Here is a 22,126-nt window from a genome sequence, read left to right as displayed (position 1 = left end):
CCTTCAGGCCACCCCCACCCCCCGCCCCCCGGCCACCCAAACCGGCAATCCCCCAATGGCAGGCTTTTGTTTTGGAAGGAGCCACTCCAGCCGTGCTTCAGCCAGACATCCCCCATCTCCTTGCTGATTGGATGGCAAATCCCTGTATGACAGGCAAAGCTTAGCCAGGCCCCGGACATCATACAAGTGACTTGAATGAAAAATGCGATTGCCCTTCACTCAGCTCATCAGGGATTATCTCTCACGACAGGAAACATAATTGATATAAGCCCGTGAGGCAGGGCAATGGGCGTTTGATATCGAATATTAAAAGGTAACGAGCTAACCCCTTCCTTGCTGCTTGGGTTGACGCTCAAGCGAGCTTCGGGGTTAATAGTTCAAACGAGCAGCATGGATGTGACGATTCAATCTTGTGCACACCCGTTATCGCCGCATCTGTTATCGCTATGCTGGAAAGCATGCTCTATTGTTCTTTCCTCGTACTTATCCCCTCAGTCTCGCTGAGGTCCCCAAGCAGACTCTGCACACGGCCGCTGCTCTTTCTGTGATGCTCTTCAGTTTTTGACTTGTTCCAAATTTCATTGGTTGGGAGCACATTAAGCGCCCGTCTTTCCAGCAAGTGACTGTTCCTAACAGCAGAGCGCAGGAGTCATTGGGAGCAGGTGCTTCGCGCGGACGCCGCTCTCCTCCGGTCGCTGCGCAGGGGACGCTTCTCCGCTCGGCGGCGTCATGGGGCTGAGCAGGAGGCACCGGGCGTCCGTCGCGCTCACGCTGAACGCCCTCGCGCTCATTTTCTCCATAACCGCCTTCAGCAGCAGTTACTGGTGCCAGGGGACCAGGAAAGTCCCGAAACCCTTCTGCACGAGCGCCAGCAAGGCGAAGGAGAGAGAGGCGTACTGCATCCGATTCAACAGCTCGGACGCCAACGACAGCAGCGTGGTCCAGTACACCTGGGAGGCCGGCGACGACAAGTTCATCCAGAGACACTTCCACGCCGGCATCTGGTACTCATGCGAGGAGAGCTTTGCTGACGGCGGTGAGTGAGCGTATCCGCGCTGCCCCGTTCGCAAGAGGCTGAACTACGGGAAATGCGCTGCGATTGTATTCCAAGGTTCTAAATGAGCGCAGCACGCGTGACAGCACATTATTCTGCCCGGCAGTCTGCAATAATCTATGTTTGTATTGCATGCTAGTTGTGACATTGCTAGTGACCTTTAATAAGAACCTGCGATCTGTAATCAGTTACTGCATTTGTATTATGGCATCACGATGCCTGCTGCTTGAGCCAGTAGAGAGCAGCATTCCATCTGCCTTTGCAACATTTAATTACATCCAAGATCAGCATTTATAATTCCTTTCTTGCAAAATAGTGTGTGATGTTCTGTTAAATGATACAAGAGTGAGAACCCATCTGCATTACATTACTTATTTTTTTATTTGATTTAGTTGCAAGCAACTTTTCCAATTAATATAAAAAAATACATACCAATACTTATTTTGAAGCTCATGTTTGTGCATGCATTTTATTATACTGCGTGATCTAGTTTGCTGCAAAGCATTACAAACTACACATTCGATTTGTATTTTCAAACCATTATATGGATGGCAACTGGCAGTAGTCAGGTGCCAAAGGGCTTTGTCTGGCCATGTATTACAATGAATAAAATACCCCCACCATACGTGAAAAGGATAGTGCAAGTCCCCTCAGACCCCGGTGACCTTATTAAGGAACCCCTCGACCACTCGCTATATCTTTATAACCTGCAGGTAGAGGGCGCACATATGCTGACGTCATTCGTGCCAAAATGATACATCATTTTCATTGAATTGCCTTTGTGGATGCTTGAATGATGTGCACAGTTTTCTTTTTGTTGGTGTACTGGTTCGGGGTCTTTTTTCATAAATGTGCTTTCAGCTCCAAGGGACACAGCTGTTTTATCATGTGAGATAATTACCTTTTCCACAGGCAATTCTAAGCACATTCTCAATCTGCCGAACCACAAATAAACCCACTCTAGAAACAGTGCGAGCAGGGCCGGCATTAGCTGTGGCAGCGCCCGGGCTGCTTAAAAAAGAATGGCACCCCCTTCCTCCCCGCACGCCCCTGGTCGATGGGAGGCAGTGGTGGGGCACCAACCATCTTTTCCCGCTCCGGCTCTGAGTTAACACTGGAACAGGGCGCTCATGCTAATGCATGAGCGCCCTATTCCAATGAAAGCTGCCTCGCTCCCTCGTCGGAGCGGGGAGGTAATCATCAGAACCCTGTTGTTATTAAATGCGCCCCGCCACTGCAGGCGTATTTAATAACACAAGGGCGCCTACTGCGCCATCTCCCACTATGGCAGCTCAGGGGAGCCCTTGAAAGACTGCCCCGAGCTGCGCCGGGTGGTCGCCCGACCCGTCCTGCCTTAAAACCGGTACTGAGTGCGACCCATTCACAAAACCCTGATGGTAGCAGGGTGCCAAGAACGGAAGTTAAGTCCATCCATGGTACGTGGCAAGGTGCCCACTGGATCTTGTGACCAGTAGGAACTGTACACAGGGCTCCTGATTTACATAGTGGACCTGAGAACAGAGGCCGAGCTGTCCTGCAAAGGATATGGTCTCGCAGCTCTGCCCTCCTCCGTATCTAAGTGTCAGAATTCGATTTGAAACCTTTACACTCAGTGGGCATGGGCACCTAGGGCCGGCCTCAGGGAGGAGCCGCCACAGAGACCATCCGGGACGCCATTAGCCCACCGCTAGGCCAGTTCGCAGGAGTCTTTCAAGGTCTCCCGTGGGATGGCATGGTGGGAGAAACCACGGCATGCACCCTATTGAAATTAAATGCGCCCGCTCTTATGCTGGCGCTGGGCTTTCTAGCACGGGAGCGGGCGCATTTAATAACAATAGGGTGCTGATGTTTTCACCCTATTGAAGTGATTACCTCTCTACACCGTCATGCAAGCGGGGAGCTAAGAAAAATGTGGCACCAATTGTTTGTTTCAGTGCCTGGGCCGCTGCCAACGGTAAGGCTGCCCCTGCGTGCACCCACATGGTTGAAGAACTGGGGTTAGCCAAGAGGCCGACCCCCAAGGGTCCGTCTTATATACTGTACATTTGTAAATAAGTGGCAGTGTTTTATGTTGCATCTGTGACTGCCAAGGTGGTCAAACTATACACTCATACGTTGCAAGCAAGGGTTTCATTTGGCATCACCTGAAGTGAACTGAGTCCATGGCACGTGCCTAATGCTGTTGCAAGTCACACCAGGATTCGCCAAGGAGAGATCGTGATACAGGGATTGTTACCCGAAGCCCATCTAGGACCAATTTCTGGAAATAGTGCTGAGCAGCAAAACAGTAATGCCAAGTTGTAACACGAGTCTTGATAGAGCGAATACTTCTCTATTCGCAGTATAGATGCTAATTCTGAGACGTGATCATTGTCGCTTTAATGGTGAGTTTGCTGCTGGTGAACTGCAACGTCATTTAACCAGTGGATGCATGTGTGTGTTGCCGCACATGCGCAAAGCCAATTGCCCGTCAAAATAATCGCAAAGGTAATCTGTTGCACACGTGGGGAAGTTACGTTTGGTCCAGTGCTTTCTAGTGCACGGCAGAACACCTACGGGGATATCGCCTCAAGCCTGAAGGCCCACATGCCCTGGAGCAGCAGGCGGAACGCACGCACGGTGGAGTGTATAGAAACTCTGCGTAACATAACATAACATATTTATTGGTATTAATACCTGTCATTATTCACATGCCTATATATTAGCCTGAAGCTCGCCGACATTAGGGTTATTTTGTACAATAGTGTCTTGCCAGTTAGCTATGGACTTGCGCACGTGGGCTTCAGAAACGGAGGCGTGCTATTGGCTAGATAGAATGATGCCAGGGAGCACAGCTGGGTTCCTTGATATAACAGCACAGCTCCTCAATGCTCCGCAAGTGACCTGTAACCATCTCGGACTTAGCAGAGGATAACTGTGACGAGCACTGCTGCCCAGGGGAGCCGACTTTTGAATTTCCCGGGGGGGCCCAAATACAGGAAGTGACATCACTGGCAGTTATATGACTGCAAATTTGCATGTAGTCGCCAACTTGGTGCAACGGCGCGCGGGGGGACGGGTGTTGGCGCACGCAGCACAGAACAGTGGAAACATTGGCTAGCATGCACTGCATATACTAAAGTCAAGAAAGAAGGAGATTTAAGCCTTTGAGTTGCATTCCAGTAAGACATCACTGCCCCTACTCCACCGCTCTATAATCGCCCAGCAACACAACTAGGATGGGAGAATGAAATGCTTGCTAAACAGAAGGCACAGCTGCAAGGTGGAGTACCACCACCACCACCACCACCAAAAAAAAAAGTTCCCAATTCAAGGGAAACAAGAAGTAAAGATGTTTCCCGATTAAAAAGTACCAAGCAAGACGTGTGTGGTGCCATAGTTCAGTAAAACATCAACAATTCAAACTTACAATAGTGCTGCTGTAGTTTGGCCAGCCACAAGTGACATTTGCTAAGATGTTACCTCTGGGTAACCAGATAGAGTTAGGGATGTAGCTTAATCTTAAACCTTTCAGTGGACACATCAGATGTGCTGCTGAAGTATAATGCAATCCTGGCTGAAGTATAATGCAATCCTGGCTGAAGTATAATGCAATCAAGTGTGGTTTCAGACTTGGGGGGGAAGAGTGTTAACTGCTTTTAACATTGTAGTTTACCAGAAATTCTGGTAAAGTAGTGTACAATGTTAAAAAGCAGTTACCCAGGCTCACCCTGCACCCAGGTGATGTTTGGGATTGATGGAAGCACTTGCGTCTAAATGTTGTAGCCATGGTTGTCTCCATGTTTTAAAAACTCCCACTTTCCGGGTTTTCAACGTTCATTTGAAACACCCCTTATTCAAAAAATGAAGAGGTCAGTAAAAAAGCCAATGCTGAAAAGCCTATTTCGCACAAGTAGTAAGACCCAAAGGGTAAGAGCGACTGTATAGCAGACCATGCCAATGTAGGATACTCCAGGATTACCTTCAGTCAAAATTCACCCACTGCAATGTTCCTAAATTCAGATTGAGTAGTGTCCGACTGAACCTCAATCAGCTCTTCCTGGGCATCAAATGAATGATGAACCACCTCCTCTGCCAGAAAAGTCTGCATCACCCAGTCATTAATGCCAGCATTTACTTCAGGGAAGTATTCATCAAAGCTGGACCTTAATGTTGCTAGGAGGCTTGCCCAGCTCCAACTGTTCTTTTGCAAAGGTCTAGCTTCCTCTTGAAGGCAAATACTTTTTTATTCATTCTTTCCTCTGTGTTCCCATGTCCACAGGAATGCCCCCAAAGGTGGGATTGGGAGTTTCTGGGGTGGTGAGTTCTAGTGGTCTTAGTTTCCTTTATAAAATACACAAATCACATAGTATGTCAACCAGACAATGTATCATTGTGTACGGCTTAAAGGGGGCCACCTGACCCAAAGCAGCACACTAGGAGATGTATTTTGGAACAATCAACATTGTAAACACACCTCTAGTTTAGATTGTAAAGAGTGCTTGTGCTGCAATTACAAGCACCCAGTTAATAAAGTCCAGACTTAAAACACTTGATCAGCATTCAGTGAGTAAAATAACCTTATAAAAATAAAATGCAGCTTTGCATAAAATTACAGAGAATTTTGGGATTATCAGGCACTGGCAAGCAGGCTCTGCTGTTGCTGTGGGAGAAGTGAGACTTGCAATGGCGACAAATTTAAGGTTAATTGCTGCCGTTTATCACAAGATGGCAGGCCAGCATAGATCTTAACCACTGAATGCCCACGGAACAGCTATAAACCCTTCTATGTCAGCAAGAGGCTGATGCAGAGGAACCGGTGTTAGAAAGCAATGAGGTAATTATACTGTACCATATCCTGTGGGAGGTGATGCCCCCCCAAAACTCAGTGAAGGCCCCTTGTGTCAAAAGGTTGAAAAGTCCTGCCGTCTCAGTCCCCACAGTCCAAACTTCTCCCCCGCTTAGAGTGGAAGCAGTCTGCGGCACACAGCTTGTAATGCAAATCGCACATTTTAAGCATCAGGACAAAAAACAGAACTGAATACATTGCTGAGGTAAATGCGTGCTGCCACCCAGGGTCGGACTGGGACAAGAAATAGGCCTGGTCACCCAAAAGAAAGTGGGCCACCCCTCGCCTCAAAAAAGTGGCCCACCCCTTGCCTCACGACACTTGACCTCTGATGATATCACCGAAAGTGATGTAATTTGACCCCACACCCAAGTGACATCCCGGGAAGCGATGAAACACAACCTTTCACCCCTTGACAAAATAGGAAGTGGCATCAAATAGCATTGTTCCTAAGTAACCTACATTACGAAAAATATGGTTATGATTTCACTAAGGTGATATACATTTCATACAACAATGGATCACCATACGTATCATTAATAGCTGTGTGTATAGATCCATATTGTCAAAATACTGTGACTCCAAGCAGACGCCCAAGGCCACATGATAATATGGTATTATATAGCACTTACCCGTAAGCTCTTTTTTATAGAACAAACATGCATACAATATCACCCAACCTGTGTTGGTACTCATATCGAACCAAGAAGGATGAAAGGTTTTTGAAGAATAAAAAATGAAAAAATAAATTTGAAAAAAATGAATTTTTCACAAAAATGTTTTCAAACCGGCCCAAGCATGGCCTGAAACCGGCCCTTACTCCCCAGGGACAATTTCAGCCCGGCCAGGGGCCAAACCGACCCTGCTGCCACCACCCATAGTCCGACAGAGGGTGGGCCTTTGTGGGGCCTCAGGCTCCATTAGGAGCCTATTCATGAAGACAAAAAAAGCACACACATTCTTTTGCCGCGATGACCATCATCAAGGCAAAAGAAGGGGTGCGCTTTTTCTTTTGTCTTCATAAATAGGCTCCTAATGGAGCCTGAGACCTCATAAAGGCCCGGCTCCTGTCGCACTAAGCATGTGTGGCAGGGGCCGTGGATCGGGCTGCTGCTTGTTAATGAAGCAACAGCCCGACCCTTTGGTCATTTATCCTTTTTTTTTTCTTCTTTTCAAACTGTGGATGCCCCCCCCCCCCTTGGGCATGAGGCTGCGGCCCACCAGAGGGGCGCGCCCCACAGTTTGAATACCGCTGCGCCTAAACCCTCCCCTCCAGCACCATACACCAATGAGTCCTAGAGGGGAGGGCTTAATCTCACATTTTCGCGATTATACCCGGTCGGAGAGAAGTGTTGCAGTATCGATGGAAAGGGCCATCGATGCTGCATTCACTTCTCTCTGGCCAGGGGGTGGGGGGGCTCAGCCCCGACTTGATTTTGCCGGGGGGGGTCGGGCCCCGGAGCCCCCCGTATTCGGCACCCCTGCTGCTGCCCCACCTTGACTTAAATATTCTCTTTTTAATGTCGTGCGTTGGGCATTGGCACATTCCGCCAAGAAGTGAATGTGAATGTGTTAGGCACGAGTGTGACGCAGGGAGGTTAGACTTCATTCAAAAACATCACTGATCTTATTGTCAAGACAGCTGAAAAATTGTTATTGATTTTTTAATGTCAGTCAGGGAAGCAGACGCCCTCCAGTCATTTCACTAGAAGTAATGTTGACAGGTTGTGTCTGTGCAAGGGAAAAGATGTTTGAGATGCCTGTGCATGCAGTCTGCAATTGCATGCCTATTAACTGGTTGCCCCCACGCCATTCTTCATCCTCCTACCCTGGCTTGTTTTGCTTGATCCGCCCAAAGTCCCACTATTCCTCCACGGACTTCCCCCCTCGCACCTCATTTCTCCCTTCCCCCATCCTTTCACGCTGTTCGTCTGTAATGTTCTCCTCAACACCCTTCTTCGGACATGGGCATTTTACCCTCATTCTTTGCCCATTCTAAAGTGTTCAAAAACAACCTTTCCTATCATAATCGAGCTGCGGAGATATCCACAGGTGATAGATACCCTTTATATAGACTGATAAGGCCAGATGGGTGCTGGAGGGGATGGTGCTCAGGGGGAAGCTTCCGTCACTGCTTAGAAGGCACTTGGTATCAGTGCTTAATTTGTCGGGGTGTTTGCCAGAGCCTGGCACTTATTTCCGAGTCCCGGCACTTACTGTCTCAGACACAGTTTGATTATGATGTTGTCTTTTGGCAACTGTGTTATTGGAAATAATCAGAGCAAAATGTAAATGATGATTGTATTTAAAGACACACTTAAACATGTGTCTCATGTCAAGACAAATATGCTATTTTATGTGTATGTTGATTGACATGTGTAAATCACGCATCTGCCGTAGTGAGTACATCCCTCAGCTACAATAAGATGGTGGGAGCTGCAGCCTGGTGTCTGCAAGCTACGTAACACGGGGAGACCTAAAAAACAACTAGGCACAGGGTGTGTGTTCATTTGCTGGACACGCTTCACAATGAATGTCTATAAGGTTCTCAGTTACTCAGCAACAAAAAGTACCATATTCATTTAGACTTTTTGTAAAGAGGTGGTTTTATTATTTGCCCTTCTCTTTAATTTTCTTTATTCAATGTTTTTTTCATTTCTAAGATTTGAGAGTAATAGTTTTCTCTCAACATCTTTCGAAACATAGCAACAAAAAAACACACACAACAGCATACATGAAGGTTAAAGGAAGCTGCAGAGGGTCTGCAGCTCTTGTGGACGCTCACATACTTATTGGCGTGGCTCAAAAAAGCTAGAAGGGGGATATACTAGATTATACAAAACATGTGAAACATGTCCTGGAGCAGATGGACATATTCAAATAAAGTTCTTCTTGCAATGTAAGCAGAAAACCGGAACAGAACACTAATACATAACGTGTATATTGATAACCATCACACTTTGATGTGGTCCATGTGTCCATATTGTAAAGTCATCACGTATCCTAATACATATGAGTCTGGGCTCCTAACGCATTTCTTTTATGACCGTTGCGGGTCAGAGTGTCCGAATTCTAATTCCCACCTAGTGTGACAGTCACCTGACCTATTCTCTGTCTGCCAATCACATAATAAACCCCAATAGAATCATAGCAACATGTAAATGTTGTTTGTCTTTAAAGCCACACTTAAACATGTTGTTCATGTCAAGACAGGGTGAGTATGTTATTTTATGTGCATGTTGATTGGCATGTGTAAATAAGTCACGCATCTGCCGTAGTGAGTACATCTCTCAACTACAATAAGGCAGATGCAGCTTCAGCTTTAACCCCATATATGTTGACATCATGGGGAGCAGACGTGTGGTGGCAACATAGGGTAGGGAACTGCCCATCCTACCGTGTCATTAGCGAGTTATAAAGTATTTTAGCCCTGGCACTTAAGTTTTTCACAAATGAAACACTGCTTATTATGTAATACAGCATAATGTATGAGGCACCTATACTGTGCCAGATACCCCCGTAGTGCTCTCCCTGTGCTGAGGATTGTCAGAGTGGATTCAAAACGTCGGCAGAGAGCTTTGCAGGCAAATGCCCCCTGCATGTTATGTTATGTTAAAGGATATTTATACCGCACACTATCACCACCCTAGTGTTCGCATGGCGCTCTGGCAGCTCTGAAAGCAAGAGGATAAGGTAAGTTAGTCGGACTGAGTGGAAAAAAAGCGCAAGAGAGCTGTCATGTGCTTTTGGCAGCTTCAGTTTGGTTAACGTTCGCTGAGCGTAGGTGTGCATTTTCGGTTGGTAGTTGTCATGTGCTGTTGTGCGAGTCTATGTGTAGTCGGTTTTGTTGCATGGTGAAATAAGTAAAGCAATGTTGGAGAGAGACCCTCTTTGGTCAAACATTGAACAAGATTGGTGTTTCTTGGCAAGACCCGAGAACGAGAAGATACATGAGGAAGATGTCATCTAGTGCAATTGTTAATTGAAGAAGGCTCGCTGTCAGCCCACCACAGGTAGCACAGCCTTGTGGTGTCTGGAAAGGTGTGAGAACCAGTGATAGAAGTGAACCAAACAAGTAGTGTAACTGTGATTCTGATGGGAGACAGAGTAGGAAGGAAAGGAGCAACGTGCAACACATTTTCATTGGTTGAAGTCATGCTGGTTGATAGATAATTGGGTTGAAGTAGATGTCAGTTTAGCCGTAACTGATCCGTTGATAAAGTGAAGAAGTGTGATTTAATTCCAACAAGAACAGTTGCAGAATGGTGAAAGTGGTTGCAAAAAGTAGTGGATCTGTTCACAGTAAAAAAATAAGGCCCTGATTCATGGAATTATTTGCGTGTTAAACGGGGATTTGCGTGCGGCCTCAAATCCCTGTCTGACGAGTGGGGATTTGTGGGCAGAATGTAGTGGAACACCAGTCCCTACCGTTCCCGCTCCCTTCGACCACCGATGAGAACAATCAGCACATCGCGCAGCTCACAGAAATTATCAACGAGGACTGCGAATAACCAGGAGAGTTTGGGGGCACAACCTTTTCTTTGATTTTATGGGAAGTGGCTGTGCTCTAATTTAGGATCCAAGAGACCTACATTTTAATCCTGGTGTGAGCTATTCATGTGCGCCTGCCTGGAAATACATGCATTAGTGTTCTGTTTTTTTGTTGTTGTATGGAGCAAGGTGGGGCATGTTTTTCTTGTGCCTTCGGCCAACAGTCAGTCAGTGTGTGCATGTGCATGAACAGCAATGTGCACATGTGGTGAACCTCACACCCATGATATGCATTTGCGTGCTTGAAGGCACCCAAGAAAACATGAACACTTTTTGGTCTGCATAACAAAGCCTTTTTGGAGCCCGGGGCATAGACATATTTGAGACCCTGCTATGATCGATGAAATTAAGGATATATCTCTCGTCTGATTAACAATTTATCTAAGCTTCAAAAGGACACTCTATTCTTTAATCATGTGTAAACTCCCAACTTCTAGCATAAATGTAATGTCTTTACCATATGACCAAAGGCCTGATTTACAAAGCATTTTTTAATGGAATTGCGCCATTGAAAAAAGGCTTTTGTAAATCAGGCCCCAGATGTGTTATTTATAGCGCTTGCGTTTAAGCACTTTACATCGAACATGTATACATTCAATATGACCCAACCGAAATTAGTGATATCATTCATCAATCTCGGAAGGATGAAAGGCTGAGTTGGCCTTAAGGGGATTTGAACCTGCGACCTGCAGATCACACACAGATCACAGCAGTGAAGGCACAACCAGCTGAGCTATCTTACTGACCGGATGGACTTCACTATTACCTCTTCCTTGCTGCAATAACATTTCAACTTGTCAGACACTAAACATTAAACAACATGAGTGAAGTAAGCTGTGGGTTCGAAAGTCCCCCTTAATGCAATTAGGATCCTGCTTTGTGCTGTCCCTTTTATGTCCCAGTGTCTCGCTGCTGCAGCCCTGTCCTTCCTCCTTGTAGTTTTTAGATACAATGAAATAATCCATCCCCACAGACCTAGACCGGTCCATACCAAGAAACTTTCATGGAGGACACTGCTTGTCATAGCTTTACTTTCAAACATCCATGCAAATACAAGAAAGACCCACTAGCAGTGTTGCCATGAAGGGGAGGGCGGGGAAAATCTCTGTCCGCCAAAACTAAAGAGACCTCTGCCCAGTGTCACTGGATCCGTCAGGATCCGAGTTTCCACTCTCCAGTTGGCAACTCCAAATACAGATCTGTGCATAGAATGACAGTGGCTGCACTCCAAGAGGATGTCCATGATGTATTTGAAATTATTTTACCTAATAGAGAAGTGACCGAATCAATTTCACCGAAAAACGAAATTAACTTTTTACTTTTTCTACTTCCATTTTTATAATGTGGGGGGAGACCCCTTGATTGCCCCCTTACCCTTCCCTAGCCTAACCTATACCTTTACCCTGCACCCAATGAACTATACATATACCACATTACCTACCAATTTCGATTAAATAAATGTGGTCACTTCTCCTCAGGTAACATTGTATTTGGTGATTTCTACAGTATCGCTCCATGTGGCCCAGCCAGCAGTTCTTTCTATCCTCTCTCCGGTGAGTTATGCCTGGCAGTGGCAGAAGACAAAGCACCAGTCGTGCAAGCAGGTGTCAGTGCCGGACGGTGTGAAGGTTTCCTCCTGGGACACTATCCAAGATTGTTTCACTAATTTTCCGGGTGACACAGGAGGTTTGTCTGGGTCTGATGAGGTCATCAGTCCCCTACCTCTGCCTGTGCCCTTCCCACGTTCCCAATGGATCACCTGAAGGAGAATTGAGCACCGAACAGTTGTTTAACAGGACATCCCACTGCTACCCATTCCTGAAGCAAGCTGTTCCTCATAGACACTCAGAGAAATTCAGATCGACAACAGCAAACAAAATAACAACTGTTCACAAACAAATACTTGCAACAACTGTCAATTTGGGTCAGGGAAACAGGGGTCCCAGGTTTAAGGTCTGCAGTCCTAATTGATCATATGACCTAGTTGTCCAGTTTCGCAACATGGCATGTTGGGCAAATCTATTGACCGTGCCAACAGTGTTATTCATTGGAAACCAAGATAAACAGGCATATAGCTGGGATACAAAACTCTGGAATCACTTTGTATTGTACTGTGAATTTATATAGTGATGACTGCGATTTGAGAGAGTCTCTTAGTCCTCATTTTAGATCTAATTTAAAGAACGGAAATGCATAAAAGCAGAGCAAGGCATGGTGGTTAGCACTGACAAGGAACAAGGTGTATGGGTAATGATACCAGCCAAAACAATATAATGCTTTTCTGAAATTGCCATAAGGAGGCAAGAGTGCAGTTGCAAAAGAAATGGAAAAAGTCTGTTTTGTGTTTACATAGTGCTCAATTAATAAAAAAATGTTCGGCATAGTGGTGCTGGAAATAACGGATATTACAATTACACAGGGGTACTCACCATATTGATAGCACCACTCTTTCCCCCCTCGGTCCACCACTACAAAGCGGAGGTAGGATGGATAGCTCTGGGGCAACGCGTTACTAGTAGTTCTGCATTTACTGAAATAACATGGTACTACAGAAACTGTAAATAAATAAAGAATGGTGTAAGTTTATCTGTGCAATATCTGAACTCTTATGCAAGGCAATTTGGGAGCATTATTATGCATATTGTTCATACCATCAGTGTACATCTGTAGCAGGTTTCAGTGTGTTATTCCGTATTTTCCATTCATGAACAGTATTGAGCTATTCGGACTAGCAGGATAGAGAATCATGGACATCATGTGGAAAATCTAATATAGTAACGCATTTGATACCAAGGCACATATTACCCCTGCCCTCTGACATTTATGCTACTGCTAATTTGTTTGGGGCAGACCAGCTTTTCCAATGCTGTTAGTTCAAGGTTTGAGATCTCTCAACCAGAAAAGAGAAAATCTACAAGTTGGCACCCATGAACAAAGCGCTGGATAACACTTGTCAGACTACTATGAAGGCATTACATGATGGTACAAAACTACAATTCTAATGGGGAAATGCAGCCTACAAAAGTGCAAACTGTGCGACCAGAAATGCTAGGCCCCCACTCTGGTCTGCCTTGACCTTTCTATGCCTGAGTCAGTGGCCAGGCTTTTTGTCTGCTTAGAGCTTGTGGGGGAATGGGTGTGCAACAACTGGCTCAAGTTGAATGGCGAGAAGACCGAGGTGCTGGTGGTCACGCCCCCCTTCTGAATCTTCTTTATGGACCCCTCATGTCTGGCCACCTTCTCTGGGTCCTTTCCCCTCCCCCTGTCTCCATTGTTAAAGATCTTGGGGTGAAACATTCCATCACTCTTTCTATAGAGGCACAGGTTGGCGGGTTGTGTCAGCAGGGTTATTTTCAGCTCAAACTCCTTTGTCGAGTTCTCCCTTTCATTCTGGCGCAGCTCCATGCCTCTCTGGACTCTGGTCTAGTAACTTCTTCTATTGACTATTGTCACTCTCTATTCCGAGCCCAACCGGGATACCTCATACAACTCTTACAGGTTCTTCAAAATTCCACAGCACGACTGCCCACCTCCACACCCCACTGCACTCATATTTCTTCAGTCTTACGGAAACTCCATCGCTCCCAGTAGTCCAACGTATTACATTTAAATCCCTCTGTCTGGTACATAGGGCCTTTTATCGTCAGGGAGATGAATATTTACAAGCCAGATTTTTGCCTTATGTCCCTGGACAAGCTCTGCGGTCCGTAGATGCCTGTTTGGTGTCTCTTCCCAAGAATAAGTACAGTCAGATTGGAGGCCACTCCTTTTAAGTGGTAGCCACTGGACTATGGAATTCTCTGCATCGCCCTCTTTTGGCCATGGTCAACCCTCTCCCCTTCCGCCATGCTCTAAACACGTGACTTTTTTGTTTAATGTGTCCACCCCCTGTTGAGGAGCGCCAAGATTCCTAAGGGCGAATGTCGTGCTTGATAAATAATAACAACATAACTCAAGTCTCCCCACTTGGCCAATCCATGTGATTCTGGGCAAATGGGTCCTATTTTTGTTTGACTGCCAGCACTCGGATCAGGAAGATTCTGTTAAGTGGGCACTGCACCAAGCACCACACTCATACATGGGTTAAATGACTACAGCAAAACTCTCTATATAAAATTAAAGTGGATCATTTACAAATTACACACTAAGCCACATGTCCCCTATATTCTCATGTCTCGCAGCATCGTCGCGTGCAAGCCACATTTCCCCTGTATTCTCATGTCTCGCAGCATCGTCGCGTGCAAGCCACATTTCCCCTGTATTCTCATGTCTCGCAGCATCGTCGCGTGCAAGCCACATTTCCCCTGTATTCTCATGTCTCGCAGCATCGTCGCGTGCAAGCCACATTTCCCCTGTATTCTCATGTCTCGCAGCATCATCGCGTGCAAGCCACATTTCCCCTGTATTCTCATGTCTCGCAGCATCATCGCGTGCAAGCCACATTTCCCCTGTATTCTCATGTCTCACAGCATCATCGCGTGCAAGCCACAATTCCCCTCTATCCTCATGTCTCACAGCATCATCGCGTGCAAGACACATTACCCCTCTATTCTCCTGTCTCACACCATCATCGCGTGCAAGCCACATTGCCCCTATATTCTCATGTATCACAGCAACAAACATCGCGTGCAAGCCACATTTCCCCAATATTCTCATGTATCACAGCATCATCGCGTGTAAGCCACATTTCTCTCCCAGTAGAAAAGTGAAATTAACAATGTTATGTTATTTTAGCAGGTCCGATAGCACAGCAAGTAGAGCACTCGCTTTGACATCTGTGTAGAGCCTGCTGATGCAGGTTCGAATCCCGGCAGGGCCAAACTCAGCCTTTCATCCTTCCGAGGTCGATAAATGAGCACCACACACTGTGGGTAGTAATAAGCATTATTTAGATACCTGAGGGTTCATAGTGCTATATAAATGCTGAATTGTTATTATTAGGGTTTAAACCACTCTGCACCATGATTTCACGTCCATATAAGGAAAGGCAGAAGGAGTTGGGTTTGATTAGTCGTGGTAGAGGGAACATGGAAGATGGCTTTGCTGTTATGTTGGTGAGTGGAGGTCAGAAGCGCCAGGGTACTGTCTGTAGGTGCGTGTCTCAGTGGTCTGTGTCAGGAGTACTTGAGGTAGCTGTATCGAAAGGGTCCACTCGTATGACCACAGTGAGCGGGCGCGTTAGTCGGGATTGTGTTACTCAAGTTGATGGGAGAGGTGAAGTGGTGACACTATTAATTCTGTGGGAGCAGTGTTTAATTCTGATATGTAGGCTGATTGGCTGGTGTGCATGTCATCTGGAAAGTAAAATGCCAGCATGTTCGTGAGAAGAGCAGGCAGTAGAGTCAGCAATGGCCATTTGCGGTATCTCCATGCATATATTTTATTTATTTTATTGGGCATTTACAAGGCGCTTAAACAGCAAGGCAGTGTTTCAAAGCGCCAAAGTAGTGGTGCATAGTAGTGGTGCATCTCGGTGCAGAGTTACTGTGAGGAGATTCCCAGAGTACACTGCAGTGGGTGCAAATATCCCCTGACCATGACAGTCGAGCAAAACAGTGTCAGAAAACTTCCTAGAACAAGCAACAGTGGGGACCCAAGGATCAAATAACATTGGGGTAAAATAGCAAGGGAAACTACAATGATGCACTTGACAGTTTGAGTATGTGTAGGCCACTAGCAGGCTTTATTTTACTCGATCCCCCTTTGCCGAAGGTCGGTAGCCACGGGGCCTCCCCCGTTACACAGCATGTGAATGGGTAATGTGGAGGGGCACACTTGTCTTGGTCATGCCGGATGTTTGCCACTTGCCACACATGTTTCGCCCTTCTCTTGTTCCATGCAAACCAGCTGGGAGCCTCTTGCTGCCTGTCATAGAGCACACACGATTGTTGGGGCATAATCTCACGAGCAGCTCTGTCTCAGGGTTACCCATATAATCATCATGAGAAGGATTGCATGTGTTGCAGGCTCGTCCAACATACTCATGCATGCCAATCTCTGCAGCAGTGCATTAACCTGCTGAGGGACCTTGCATATTTCATTCAACGGATCTATTCTCTGGGTTTACAAACTGGAGACTAAGTGATACCATAAGGTCGGCGCAGCAGAAACGTAATTTTGGAGGGGAACACAGAGCAAAATAAACGGTTGCCCCCATATTGGCAATAGTTGCATGCAGCAATGTATATCTGTCTATGCACCTTGCATGCATGCACATTACACGAGGACTTGCTGGTGTCACTGTTTTGGTTCTTGCAGCATTACGCAGTGCTGCGTGTTTGTACCTGGTTCCCGTAGCACTCCGTTGGCAGGGGTGGCAAGCCTCCATTTGGGCTGTGGCAAGGTGTTGGCTTGACTTCAAAATGTTCCCATTGTACTCCATTAATCCTCTTCCTTTTTATCCAAGTTAATCTGAAGAGTTTCGACTAATTATTTAAAAACGTTTCTTGTATTGACAAACACATCATTGTTGTTTTGTGTATTTGCATTCATAACAATAAACCAAATTCGGGGTTCAGCATACATATATGCAGAGGGGAATACCCCTGTCTCCTGTTGATGGCGCTGCTGGGGCAGTGTAAACCATAGTAAGGGGGCTTCCCACAGTTTTGGCTCCAGCCGGGGCTCATTAAACTGTTTGACAGCCATACCACTGTGTACATTATATTTTAATTCACACATGTGCCTACTATTCCCCATGTACTCCCTACACTCAGAGCAAAGCACTTAGGGTTCCATGTGTTAATATCCCCGCAAAAAAATTGTCATACTAAAATATTGCCATATTTTTGCAGCAATATTAAGGCATGGAACCTGCGGGGACCATCCCTGCAACCCCTGCACTATTTTTAAAGGAGCGGGGGACACCCCCGCAACCCCTGCTCCCAAAAAAACCCAAATTATACCCCCAAAAAACATCACCTCTGGCCGTTCCAGATCACCATATACGAGGCAATATTTTTGGTGGGGATAATATGTAGTGATACCGTGCTTAGGTCGGCTGCCAGTGGTATTCAGGGCTTACAAACATACCTGAAGTAAGTGAACTCTCTGTGGAATGGGGCACGCGCTGTTTGTATGGTCTCTTCTAGGGTGTTTGTATGGTCTCTTCTAGGGAGTGCGTGTGTGATGCAGGATTAGGATGGCATGCCGAGCTAACATAAAACACCATACCTCACTCTTCAATAATCTGTGTGTTCGTAAACATCACACCCTTTCTAATGTTCCGAGTTGTGGGTGACATAAAGTGTGACACTGTGTGCTCTGAGCAAGCCACTCCAGAGCCTTGCGTCAGTCAGTGAAATTGTGAGAGTTTATGTAGATATAAGCCTCGGGTGCTTATTCCAGGTTGCTTTATTCCTCGTCTTATATATAATACGTGTTAGGGATCCGAATAGATTGGAGATATGAAGAGAACACAGCAGGTACACCATCTCACCCAACTCCCTCTCACAGAGCATGCACGCAGACGACGCCCTGTCAATCACTCTGTCTGCAGTCATGCACAGCAGGCAGAGCCTCCCTCGTTCACAAGGACCTCCCCCCTTCACCCTCACACCTATGCACATACCAGCATAGGTGGGTTGCACCACATTCCCTCCCAGGGAAAACTCCCAACTCCTCAAGGGTTAAACAACACATTGGGGGCACGTTCTCCCACTCGGAGATCACAAATAAGGAAGGGGGAAGGAAAGAGAGCGTTTAGAAGGATCTCATCAAGGATTCACACTGTACAAAAACATCTGAGATACACAAGTTGAAAGAAAGGTTGTAAAGGGTGGACCCCTCATTCTCTCTAAATTGAATTTAAAAGATGGAGTGGATGTAACACAAGTCATTTAGCAATTACTGATAGCAAAGCCGGGATATATAATATAAACTGTCCGGGTGGGAACGGCAAGGGGATGCTGCACACTAGGATAACTTTCATTTCTCAAATGAGTTACTTGTAGACTGTCTATGGGTATGAGTCCTCATTTCGGCTTGGGGATGAGGTGGGGGAGCAGGGAGAGGTGCAGGGAGGGGAAGGTGCCAAAAATAAATGGTGTCATCCTGGGAAGGACATCAGGTGGCAGAATAAACCCGGGCGGTACACTGAGTGCTCTCGTCTGTGTTTTCAGCCATTTGATTGGCTGAGCGCCCATACCTGGGTGCGACTACCACATATTTAAAAAAAGTTGCTGGTTAGGGCAGAGAATGCATGTGCCCAAATGTAAAATGTTATGAGGAATAAAGCACGCCAGAGATTTGCGGTGCTGCAAATGTGGTGGGGTAGCAGGCTCAGCCTAGTGTGCAGTGTGCAGATAATGGTGAGAACCCATCCCTTGTTGCTTAATCCTGAACCAGCCAACTGTGACATATTCCCAGAATCTCTGACTAACTCAATAATTGCAGCCCAGAGTTCAATTAATCTGTTTTTTTCAGGTCATCTGTTCATGAGGGCCTCATAATTGAAGACCTTGCTCAACATCTAAGTCCCAACCTTCTTTTAGTGGGCCGTCAGACTGGAGAATAGGCCTTAGTGCTAGGGTGTCTCTTTTGTAGTGGATTGGTGGTCCTCAGAATGCCTCACTTAATGGAATTGTCCCTTATTATGACCTGTACGTCTGCTTTCAGAAGATTATCAGTGTAGTGTCGGTTCAATAGCCTTGAGAATAATGCAGTGAGCAATTCCCGGACCATCACTACCACGAGGACTGTGCTACAAGAGATGCAGTGTGTAGGTAACTGCATCTCTAGGCCCCTTTCGTTTGCATGCGGGAGCGTATGCAAGGGGGGAAAGTATCCCATGGATAGCACATGTCAAGAGGCAACTGATGGGCTTAAATGAGGTCGCACTGTGGGACTCGCCAGAGTGGATAACTAAGTCTGCCCTGACCAGGATGAAGAGAACCGTGAAGATGCATTCCATGTTGGCTTTTCCCATCTGTTCCAAGGGATTCATCTACGGCCTCGCTTGCTCCGAGCCATGTGCCTCTGAACAGACAAACCATGAGGTCTATATCCAACAATGTGTACCTCCCATATCTTCTGAATAATCAGCACAGAGCTACCGTCCAAATAGTCAACCTGCGTTGTGTAACATGAGCTCTGCACTTGTGGCCCCTCTATTGCTCTATTGCCTTGTTACCCTGCCATATACAGCTTGTATCTGCATTGTTTATACATATTGTTACAGGGCTGCTCCCACTGCCCGGTGGTACAATACGCTACGTGTACCTCCTATTCCACACCACGCTGTCCTCTCTGTATCGAGTGCACTTTTGCCTAGTAACCCGCGTGAACCGCTGCTGCCCAATAATACACTTTGCTGACCTTGACCTCCAACTAATTCAGCTGCCCCTGCTAATTGCGCACGCACGATCAGAATGAGCCCCATACTTAAAGAATCCACAGTCTGCTTCGTTCCTAGCTGCTCCTTTTCTTTGCTGTACCTCACATCTAGCCTATAACACTACCCTGGTAGACGAGCCTATCTCACTACCCTGGTAGACAAGCAAGCCTACAAGTCACACTTGCAGCAGTCTTGCCTCGCTGCACGTGAGTTCCCCTCTTGCTCTAAATCACTATATTCGCTCTATACTGAACTACGCATTTTCATCCTATGTGTCTGCTAGCGCTCGCCTCAAATTGACATAGTCGACTGTTACTTGCCATGTACACCAGCTCATAATTGCCTGTCATGTATGCTAGGAGAGACGAGTGCGTCTCAAACATACATAGCTAACTGCTGTTTGCAATATACCCCTGCTTAAAATCGCGTGCCATGTATGCTAGCAGAGACTAGTGAGTCTCAGTCACTTCCTCTTCATTTTTTATTTTTTTTAATTGAAACTTCAGCCCAGCGAACCTGATAGTAAACTAGCAAGTCGCCGAACTTTGGTTACAGCAGGACATCATATATTTCGTGTTACCCATCAAGCATTTGCAGTTCATGAAGGGGCTTCTGTCCTACAAGGGATGTTATGTAACATTGTCATTGAGTTGGCAGTATTTTATAAATTCCTCTTGAGATCATTTCTCAGTTAGATGTAGAGAGTCTAAAAAGTTCACAATTGCACAAGTCAACCTAATGTTGTTCCCAGCAACCGCATAAGACCACCAATTCTCGATATCTAGTTCAACAGGAATGAAGTCTCCTAAATGTCACAGCCGACGTGAGGTTATCACAGGGCATCCAGAATTGTTCGATTGATTCAATTTGGAGTTTGCAAAAACGGCAAAGGTTGCCGTTTGCTTCATTAATGTAATGTAGAAGTTGCATTTCCCTGGTATTCAATGCGTTCAAACGCAACCTCAAAAATTGACCACGATGGTGTCGTGAAGGACAAGTTACCAAATAGCGACATTAAACATTAAGTTTGTGTTCCCCAATTCCTGATCTCAAGAACGTAGGCTTCGTTTTCAGCAAGAAGTATTTCTGGATCCAGCACCATAGGTCAAATTTCTTTTTTACACATTGAGGTTGGCTAAGCAAATTGGCGAGATTTAAATCAGCGTTATTTAAAGCTGCTTCCAATATCTGCTGCCAAGCTTCAAGGAGGCCCAGTAGCCCACAGCCAAGACGGGGTTCAAATATTTTATATGACGGAGTCAGTGGATTCAGCTTCATCTTACGCAGCACCATTAGAGATTTCCACTTAACACAGCTGTGCATTGAATTTAATGACAATTAATTTCATATCGAAGAGACACCATTGAGATATAAGAGGGTAGGTGCAGTACCCGATGCCAAAATAGGCCTTCAAGCTTCTGCCAGAACTGGGCGTCAATATTCCAGCCTGATTCAGATCCAAAGGTAATGGCGGGTAGGACCTTTTGTGTGTAGAAGATTAGTACTGCTTCAGGCGAGATTATTCCGTATTGCTTGTTTATTTTTGAAGCTTGAATACTGGATTGAGTCATGCGGTTTGCAAGAGCCAACTTCCAATGATGTTCGTTGATAGAAGTGTTGAATGTTATTCCTGGGTATCGAATGGAGTTCACCGAACTCAAAGAGATGCCATTAATTTTCCACAAAAAGTCCTTTTGTTTTTTGGTGCTACCTGCCCCGATGGTCACGATCTTGTTTTTTTTTCTGTATTTAGTACGAGATCGTTCTTGTTGAGATATTCTTGCAGACTGGTTAGGAGACGTTGAAGACCAATCTGCGTAAGATCTAGTGGAACTAGGTTGTCAACATAAGTTATACAACTAATTTCGGTGTTGTTTATCTTAGGCGGAAAGCATCGGACAGATTCCAAATGATTCGGAAGGTCAGAGAGGAACAATTTGAAGAGTTCGGATGCCAGGGGACATCCCTGCTTCACCTCCTTATCGGTAGATATTTTCCTCAATAAGTCTCCTTGGTTATTTAAACGAATCCGAATAGAAGTGTTAGAGTGCAGCGCCTTGATTGGTTGCAGCGGATTTTGAGGGCAGTTCCAGTTTGACATTTTCTGCCAGAGCCTGACACGATTGACACTGTCAAACGCACCCCGAAGGTCAATGAATGCCAGATGTAGTTTGCTTTTTGCCTTTAGGGTTTCTGATTTCAGTATGTTTAGAATCAGTAGGTTGACTTCTACCCCAACTCCTTTGGTGAAGCCAGTTTGACGGACGTCGTAAATCTCTTTACTCATAGACCACTGTACAAGTTGTTGTCGTAGGAAAGAGGCGAATAGCTTTCCTATCGTATCCAACAAGGCAGTCGG

General features: G+C 45.9%; 1 protein-coding gene across 2 annotated transcripts in view; it reads left to right on the top strand.

Moving 5' to 3' along the window:
* Positions 1 to 220: 220 nt before the first annotated feature.
* GSG1L2 (GSG1 like 2) overlaps positions 221 to 22,126 on the top strand; it is a 625,141-nt gene continuing 603,235 nt past the window's right edge. The window contains exon 1 of one of the 2 annotated variants that reach the window (XM_069654469.1): positions 221 to 1,036. In XM_069654469.1, coding sequence (XP_069510570.1) covers positions 730 to 1,036 — 307 coding nt within the window. In that variant the 5' untranslated portion in view covers positions 221 to 729. The remainder of the gene's footprint in view (positions 1,037 to 22,126) is intronic. The other variant, XM_069654468.1, reaches the window with a different exon arrangement.

This window comes from Ambystoma mexicanum, chromosome 3q (assembly GCF_040938575.1).
Source record: "Ambystoma mexicanum isolate Mex_15411 chromosome 3q, UKY_AmexF1_1, whole genome shotgun sequence".
NCBI lineage: Eukaryota > Metazoa > Chordata > Amphibia > Caudata > Ambystomatidae > Ambystoma > Ambystoma mexicanum.
The sequence above is the reverse complement of the archived record's forward strand: the minus strand, read 5'-3'. Positions and strand labels throughout refer to the sequence as shown.